General features: G+C 55.9%; 1 protein-coding gene across 1 annotated transcript; it reads left to right on the top strand.

Moving 5' to 3' along the window:
• Positions 1–77: 77 nt before the first annotated feature.
• LOC140352302 (phosphoinositide 3-kinase regulatory subunit 4-like) lies at positions 78–2,079 on the top strand (the record flags this gene model as incomplete). The annotated part of the gene is made up of 5 exons (XM_072437703.1): positions 78–133; positions 190–245; positions 359–565; positions 684–848; positions 1,938–2,079. Coding segments are annotated over 5 exons (611 nt in total), but the record flags the coding sequence as incomplete, so codon positions are not given.
• Between the last annotated feature and the right edge of the window lie 6,651 nt (positions 2,080–8,730).

Genomic DNA, 8,730 nt, shown 5'->3' with positions numbered 1-8,730 from the left:
ACCTCTTCTCTCTTTCCTCAGGTTGGCATCCTAAAGGTCTCCTGGTGGCCTCTCTTACCTCTTCTCTCTTTCCTCAGGTTGGCATCCTAAAGGTCTCCTGGTGGCCTCTCTTACCTCTTCTCTCTTTCCTCAGGTTGGCATCCTAAAGGTCTCCTGGTTGCCTCTCTTACCTCTTCTCTCTTTCCTCAGGTTGGCATCCTAAAGGTCTCCTGGTGGCCTCTCTTACCTCTTCTCTCTTTCCTCAGGTTGGCATCCTAAAGGTCTCCTGGTGGCCTCTCTTTCCTCAGGTTGGCATCCTAAAGGTCTCCTGGTGGCCTCTCTTACCTCTTCTCTCTTTCCTCAGGTTGGCATCCTAAAGGTCTCCTGGTGGCCTCTCTTACCTCTTCTCTCTTTCCTCAGGTTGGCATCCTAAAGGTCTCCTGGTGGCTCACCTTCATGAGCACAAAGCTGCTGTGAACAGAATCCGGGTTTCAGACGAACATTCCATCTTCGCCACAGCTTCAAACGACGGCACCGTCAAAGTGTGGGACAGTCAGAAGATGGAGGGCAAGACCACCACAACCAGGTACTCTTTGCACCACCAGGTGCTCTGCACCACCAGGTGCTCTCTGCAGTGAGGTGCTCTCTCCACCACCAGGTACTCTCTGCACCACCAGGTACTGACCTCCTCTCATGTGTTTCAGGTCCGTGCTGACGTACTCTCGTCTCGGGGGACATGTGAAGACATTGTCCTTCTGTCAGGGGTCTCATTATCTGGCCGCCGCCTCAGACAACGGCTCCATCCAACTGCTCACCATCGAGGCCAACAAGCCCCCCAAGTCTCCCAAAGTCCAGGCCTTCCAGACCAGGTGAGACCAGGACCAGGACCAGACCAGGTGAGACCAGGACCAGACCAGGTGAGACCAGGACCAGACCAGGACCAGACCAGGACCAGACCAGGACCAGACCTGGACCAGACCAGGTGAGACCAGGACCAGATTAGTTGAGACCAGCACCAGGACCAAACCAGGACCAGGACCAGAACTAATGAAGTACCAGGAGCAGGATTCTCCCATACTTTTTGTTCTGAAGTTTTGGTTCTTGACCTTGTGGAGGGGGACTCTGTGGTTCTTGACCTTGTGGTGGAGGACTCTGTGGTTCTTGACCTTGTGGAGGGGGACTCTGTGGTTCTTGACCTTGTGGAGGGGGACTCTGTGGTTCTTGACCTTGTGGAGGGGGACTCTGTGGTTCTTGACCTTGTGGAGGGGGACTCTGTGGTTCTTGACCTTGTGGAGGGGGACTCTGTGGTTCTTGACCTTGTGGAGGGGGACTCTGTGGTTCTTGACCTTGTGGTGGAGGACTCTGTGGTTTTTGACCTTGTGGAGGGGGACTCTGTGGTTCTTGACATTGTGGAGGGGGACTCTGTGGTTCTTGACCTTGTGGTGGAGGACTCTGTGGTTTTTGACCTTGTGGAGGGGGACTCTGTGGTTCTTGACCTTGTGGAGGGGGACTCTGTGGTTCTTGACCTTATGGAGGGGGACTCTGTGGTTCTTGACCTTGTGGAGGAGGACTCTGTGGTTCTAACTTGGTTCCTGTGGTGTCAGGAGCCTGGACCTGGTGGAGGGGGACTCTGTGGTTCTTGACCTTTTGGAGGGGGACTCTGTGGTTCTAACATGGTTCCTGTGGTGTCAGGAGCCTGGACCTGGTGGAGGGGGACTCTGTGGTTCTTGACTTTGTGGAGGGGGACTCTGTGGTTCTTGACCTTGTGGAGGGGGACTCTGTGGTTCTTGACCTGGTGGAGGAGGACTCTGTGGTTCTTGACCTTGTGGAGGGGGACTCTGTGGTTCTAACTTGGTTCCTGTGGTGTCAGAAGCCTGGACCTGGTGGAGGAGGACTCTGTGGTTCTTGACCTTGTGGAGGGGGACTCTGTGGTTCTAACTTGGTTCCTGTGGTGTCAGGAGCCTGGACCTGGTGGAGGAGGACTCTGTGGTTCTTGACCTTGTGGAGGGGGACTCTGTGGTTCTAACTTGGTTCCTGTGGTGTCAGAAGCCTGGACCTGGTGGAGGAGGACTCTTTGGTTATTGACCTTGTGGAGGGGGACTCTGTGGTTCTAATTTGGTTCCTGTGGTGTCAGGAGCCTGGATCTGGTGGAGGAGGACTCTGTGGTTCTTGACCTTGTGGAGGGGGACTCTGTGGTTCTAACTTGGTTCCTGTGGTGTCAGGAGCCTGAACCTGGTGGAGGGGGACTCTGTGGTTCTTGACCTGGTGGAGGAGGACTCTGTGGTTCTTGACCTTGTGGAGGGGGACTCTGTGGTTCTAACTTGGTTCCTGTGGTGTCAGGAGCCTGAACCTGGTGGAGGAGGACTCTGTGGTTCTTGACCTGGTGGAGGAGGACTCTGTGGTTCTTGACCTTGTGGAGGGGGACTCTGTGGTTCTAACTTGGTTCCTGTGGTGTCAGGAGCCTGAACCTGGTGGAGGGGGACTCTGTGGTTCTTGACCTGGTGGAGGAGGACTCTGTGGTTCTTGACCTTGTGGAGGGGGACTCTGTGGTTCTAACTTGGTTCCTGTGGTGTCAGGAGCCTGAACCTGGTGGAGGGGGACTCTGTGGTTCTTGACCTGGTGGAGGAGGACTCTGTGGTTCTTGACCTTGTGGAGGGGGACTCTGTGGTTCTAACTTGGTTCCTGTGGTGTCAGGAGCCTGGACCTGGTGGAGGAGGATTCTGTGGTTCTTGACCTTGTGGAGGGGGACTCTGTGGTTCTAACTTGGTTCCTGTGGTGTCAGGAGCCTGGATCTGGTGGAGGAGGACTCTGTGGTTCTTGACCTTGTGGAGGGGGACTCTGTGGTTCTAACTTGGTTCCTGTGGTGTCAGGAGCCTGAACCTGGTGGAGGGGGACTCTGTGGTTCTTGACCTGGTGGAGGAGGACTCTGTGGTTCTTGACCTTGTGGAGGGGGACTCTGTGGTTCTAACTTGGTTCCTTCGGTGTCAGGAGCCTGAACCTGGTGGAGGGGGACTCTGTGGTTCTTGACCTGGTGGAGGGGGACTCTGTGGTTCTTGACCTTGTGGAGGGGGACTCTGTGGTTCTAACTTGGTTCCTGTGGTGTCAGGAGCCTGGACCTGGTGGAGGAGGATTCTGTGGTTCTTGACCTTGTGGAGGGGGACTCTGTGGTTCTAACTTGGTTCCTGTGGTGTCAGGAGCCTGAACCTGGTGGAGGGGGACTCTGTGGTTCTTGACCTGGTGGAGGAGGACTCTGTGGTTCTTGACCTTGTGGAGGGGGACTCTGTGGTTCTAACTTGGTTCCTGTGGTGTCAGGAGCCTGGACCTGGTGGAGGAGGACTCTGTGGTTCTTGACCTTGTGGAGGGGGACTCTGTGGTTCTAACTTGGTTCCTGTGGTGTCAGGAGCCTGAACCTGGTGGAGGGGGACTCTGTGGTTCTTGACCTGGTGGAGGAGGACTCTGTGGTTCTTGACCTTGTGGAGGGGGACTCTGTGGTTCTAACTTTGTTCCTGTGGTGTCAGGAGCCTGAACCTGGTGGAGGGGGACTCTGTGGTTCTTGACCTGGTGGAGGAGGACTCTGTGGTTCTTGACCTTGTGGAGGGGGACTCTGTGGTTCTAACTTGGTTCCTGTGGTGTCAGGAGCCTGAACCTGGTGGAGGGGGACTCTGTGGTTCTTGACCTGGTGGAGGAGGACTCTGTGGTTCTTGACCTTGTGGAGGGGGACTCTGTGGTTCTAACTTGGTTCCTGTGGTGTCAGGAGCCTGAACCTGGTGGAGGGGGACTCTGTGGTTCTTGACCTGGTGGAGGAGGACTCTGTGGTTCTTCACCTTGTGGAGGGGGACTCTGTGGTTCTAACTTGGTTCCTGTGGTGTCAGGAGCCTGGACCTGGTGGAGGAGGACTCTGTGGTTCTTGACCTTGTGGAGGGGGACTCTGTGGTTTTAACTTGGTTCCTGTGGTGTCAGGAGCCTGAACCTGGTGGAGGGGGACTCTGTGGTTCTTGACCTGGTGGAGGAGGACTCTGTGGTTCTTGACCTTGTGGAGGGGGACTCTGTGGTTCTAACTTGGTTCCTGTGGTGTCAGGAGCCTGGACCTGGTGGAGGAGGACTCTGTGGTTCTTGACCTTTTGGAGGGGGACTCTGTGGTTCTAACTTGGTTCCTGTGGTGTCAGGAGCCTGAACCTGGTGGAGGGGGACTCTGTGGTTCTTGACCTGGTGGAGGAGGACTCTGTGGTTCTTGACCTTGTGGAGGGGGACTCTGTGGTTCTAACTTGGTTCCTGTGGTGTCAGGAGCCTGGACCTGGTGGAGGAGGACTCTGTGGTTCTTGACCTTGTGGAGGGGGACTCTGTGGTTCTAACTTGGTTCCTGTGGTGTCAGGAGCCTGGACCTGGTGGAGGAGGACTCTGTGGTTCTTGACCTTGTGGAGGGGGACTCTGTGGTTCTAACTTGGTTCCTGTGGTGTCAGGAGCCTGAACCTGGTGGAGGGGGACTCTGTGGTTCTTGACCTGGTGGAGGAGGACTCTGTGGTTCTTGACCTTGTGGAGGGGGACTCTGTGGTTCTAACTTGGTTCCTGTGGTGTCAGGAGCCTGGACCTGGTGGAGGAGGACTCTGTGGTTCTTGACCTTTTGGAGGGGGACTCTGTGGTTCTAACTTGGTTCCTGTGGTGTCAGGAGCCTGAACCTGGTGGAGGGGGACTCTGTGGTTCTTGACCTGGTGGAGGAGGACTCTGTGGTTCTTGACCTTGTGGAGGGGGACTCTGTGGTTCTAACTTGGTTCCTGTGGTGTCAGGAGCCTGGACCTGGTGGAGGAGGACTCTGTGGTTCTTGACCTTGTGGAGGGGGACTCTGTGGTTCTAACTTGGTTCCTGTGGTGTCAGGAGCCTGAACCTGGTGGAGGGGGACTCTGTGGTTCTTGACCTGGTGGAGGAGGACTCTGTGGTTCTTGACCTTGTGGAGGGGGACTCTGTGGTTCTAACTTGGTTCCTGTGGTGTCAGGAGCCTGGACCTGGTGGAGGAGGACTCTGTGGTTCTTGACCTTGTGGAGGGGGACTCTGTGGTTCTAACTTGGTTCCTGTGGTGTCAGGAGCCTGGACCTGGTGGAGGAGGACTCTGTGGTTCTTGACCTTGTGGAGGGGGACTCTGTGGTTCTAACTTGGTTCCTGTGGTGTCAGGAGCCTGAACCTGGTGGAGGGGGACTCTGTGGTTCTTGACCTGGTGGAGGAGGACTCTGTGGTTCTTGACCTTGTGGAGGGGGACTCTGTGGTTCTAACTTGGTTCCTGTGGTGTCAGGAGCCTGGACCTGGTGGAGGAGGACTCTGTGGTTCTTGACCTTGTGGAGGGGGACTCTGTGGTTCTAACTTGGTTCCTGTGGTGTCAGGAGCCTGGACCTGGTGGAGGAGGACTCTGTGGTTCTTGACCTTGTGGAGGGGGACTCTGTGGTTCTAACTTGGTTCCTGTGGTGTCAGGAGCCTGAACCTGGTGGAGGGGGACTCTGTGGTTCTTGACCTGGTGGAGGAGGACTCTGTGGTTCTTGACCTTGTGGAGGGGGACTCTGTGGTTCTAACTTGGTTCCTGTGGTGTCAGGAGCCTGGACCTGGTGGAGGAGGACTCTGTGGTTCTTGACCTTGTGGAGGGGGACTCTGTGGTTCTAACTTGGTTCCTGTGGTGTCAGGAGCCTGGACCTGGTGGAGGGGGACTCTGTGGTTCTTGACCTGGTGGAGGAGGACTCTGTGGTTCTTGACCTTGTGGAGGGGGACTCTGTGGTTCTAACTTGGTTCCTGTGGTGTCAGGAGCCTGGACCTGGTGGAGGAGGACTCTGTGGTTCTTGACCTTGTGGAGGGGGACTCTGTGGTTCTAACTTGGTTCCTGTGGTGTCAGGAGCCTGGACCTGGTGGAGGAGGACTCTGTGGTTCTTGACCTTGTGGAGGGGGACTCTGTGGTTCTAACTTGGTTCCTGTGGTGTCAGGAGCCTGAACCTGGTGGAGGGGGACTCTGTGGTTCTTGACCTTGTGGAGGGGAACTCTGAGGTTCTTGACCTTGTGGATGGGGACTCTGTGGTTCTTGACCTTGTGGAGGGGGACTCTGTGGTTCTTGACCTTGTGGTGGAGGACTCTGTGGTTCTTGACCTTGTGGAGGGGGACTCTGTGGTTCTTGACCTTGTGGTGGAGGACTCTGTGGTTCTTGACATTGTGGAGGAGGACTCTGTGGTTCTTGACCTTGTGGTGGAGGACTCTGTGGTTCTTGACCTTGTGGTGGAGGACTCTGTGGTTCTTGACCTTGTGGAGGGGGACTCTGTGGTTCTTGACCTTGTGGTGGAGGACTCTGTGGTTCTTGACCTTGTGGAGGGGGACTCTGTGGTTCTTGACCTTGTGGAGGGGGACTCTGTGGTTCTTGACCTTGTGGAGGGGGACTCTGTGGTTCTTGACCTTGTGGAGGGGGACTCTGTGGTTCTTGACCTTGTGGAGGGGGACTCTGTGGTTCTTGACCTTGTGGAGGGGGACTCTGTGGTTCTTGACCTTGTGGTGGAGGACTCTGTGGTTTTTGACCTTGTGGAGGGGGACTCTGTGGTTCTTGACATTGTGGAGGGGGACTCTGTGGTTCTTGACCTTGTGGTGGAGGACTCTGTGGTTTTTGACCTTGTGGAGGGGGACTCTGTGGTTCTTGACCTTGTGGAGGGGGACTCTGTGGTTCTTGACCTTATGGAGGGGGACTCTGTGGTTCTTGACCTTGTGGAGGAGGACTCTGTGGTTCTAACTTGGTTCCTGTGGTGTCAGGAGCCTGGACCTGGTGGAGGGGGACTCTGTGGTTCTTGACCTTTTGGAGGGGGACTCTGTGGTTCTAACATGGTTCCTGTGGTGTCAGGAGCCTGGACCTGGTGGAGGGGGACTCTGTGGTTCTTGACTTTGTGGAGGGGGACTCTGTGGTTCTTGACCTTGTGGAGGGGGACTCTGTGGTTCTTGACCTGGTGGAGGAGGACTCTGTGGTTCTTGACCTTGTGGAGGGGGACTCTGTGGTTCTAACTTGGTTCCTGTGGTGTCAGAAGCCTGGACCTGGTGGAGGAGGACTCTGTGGTTCTTGACCTTGTGGAGGGGGACTCTGTGGTTCTAACTTGGTTCCTGTGGTGTCAGGAGCCTGGACCTGGTGGAGGAGGACTCTGTGGTTCTTGACCTTGTGGAGGGGGACTCTGTGGTTCTAACTTGGTTCCTGTGGTGTCAGAAGCCTGGACCTGGTGGAGGAGGACTCTTTGGTTATTGACCTTGTGGAGGGGGACTCTGTGGTTCTAATTTGGTTCCTGTGGTGTCAGGAGCCTGGATCTGGTGGAGGAGGACTCTGTGGTTCTTGACCTTGTGGAGGGGGACTCTGTGGTTCTAACTTGGTTCCTGTGGTGTCAGGAGCCTGAACCTGGTGGAGGGGGACTCTGTGGTTCTTGACCTGGTGGAGGAGGACTCTGTGGTTCTTGACCTTGTGGAGGGGGACTCTGTGGTTCTAACTTGGTTCCTGTGGTGTCAGGAGCCTGAACCTGGTGGAGGAGGACTCTGTGGTTCTTGACCTGGTGGAGGAGGACTCTGTGGTTCTTGACCTTGTGGAGGGGGACTCTGTGGTTCTAACTTGGTTCCTGTGGTGTCAGGAGCCTGAACCTGGTGGAGGGGGACTCTGTGGTTCTTGACCTGGTGGAGGAGGACTCTGTGGTTCTTGACCTTGTGGAGGGGGACTCTGTGGTTCTAACTTGGTTCCTGTGGTGTCAGGAGCCTGAACCTGGTGGAGGGGGACTCTGTGGTTCTTGACCTGGTGGAGGAGGACTCTGTGGTTCTTGACCTTGTGGAGGGGGACTCTGTGGTTCTAACTTGGTTCCTGTGGTGTCAGGAGCCTGGACCTGGTGGAGGAGGATTCTGTGGTTCTTGACCTTGTGGAGGGGGACTCTGTGGTTCTAACTTGGTTCCTGTGGTGTCAGGAGCCTGGATCTGGTGGAGGAGGACTCTGTGGTTCTTGACCTTGTGGAGGGGGACTCTGTGGTTCTAACTTGGTTCCTGTGGTGTCAGGAGCCTGAACCTGGTGGAGGGGGACTCTGTGGTTCTTGACCTGGTGGAGGAGGACTCTGTGGTTCTTGACCTTGTGGAGGGGGACTCTGTGGTTCTAACTTGGTTCCTTCGGTGTCAGGAGCCTGAACCTGGTGGAGGGGGACTCTGTGGTTCTTGACCTGGTGGAGGAGGACTCTGTGGTTCTTGACCTTGTGGAGGGGGACTCTGTGGTTCTAACTTGGTTCCTGTGGTGTCAGGAGCCTGGACCTGGTGGAGGAGGATTCTGTGGTTCTTGACCTTGTGGAGGGGGACTCTGTGGTTCTAACTTGGTTCCTGTGGTGTCAGGAGCCTGAACCTGGTGGAGGGGGACTCTGTGGTTCTTGACCTGGTGGAGGAGGACTCTGTGGTTCTTGACCTTGTGGAGGGGGACTCTGTGGTTCTAACTTGGTTCCTGTGGTGTCAGGAGCCTGGACCTGGTGGAGGAGGACTCTGTGGTTCTTGACCTTGTGGAGGGGGACTCTGTGGTTCTAACTTGGTTCCTGTGGTGTCAGGAGCCTGAACCTGGTGGAGGGGGACTCTGTGGTTCTTGACCTGGTGGAGGAGGACTCTGTGGTTCTTGACCTTGTGGAGGGGGACTCTGTGGTTCTAACTTTGTTCCTGTGGTGTCAGGAGCCTGAACCTGGTGGAGGGGGACTCTGTGGTTCTTGACCTGGTGGAGGAGGACTCTGTGGTTCTTGA

Source organism: Eucyclogobius newberryi, unplaced genomic scaffold, assembly GCF_026437365.1.
Source record: "Eucyclogobius newberryi isolate DKJ021-1_F unplaced genomic scaffold, fEucNew1.0.hap1 SCAF_812, whole genome shotgun sequence".
Classification (NCBI taxonomy): domain Eukaryota; kingdom Metazoa; phylum Chordata; class Actinopteri; order Gobiiformes; family Gobiidae; genus Eucyclogobius; species Eucyclogobius newberryi.
The sequence above is the reverse complement of the archived record's forward strand: the minus strand, read 5'-3'. Positions and strand labels throughout refer to the sequence as shown.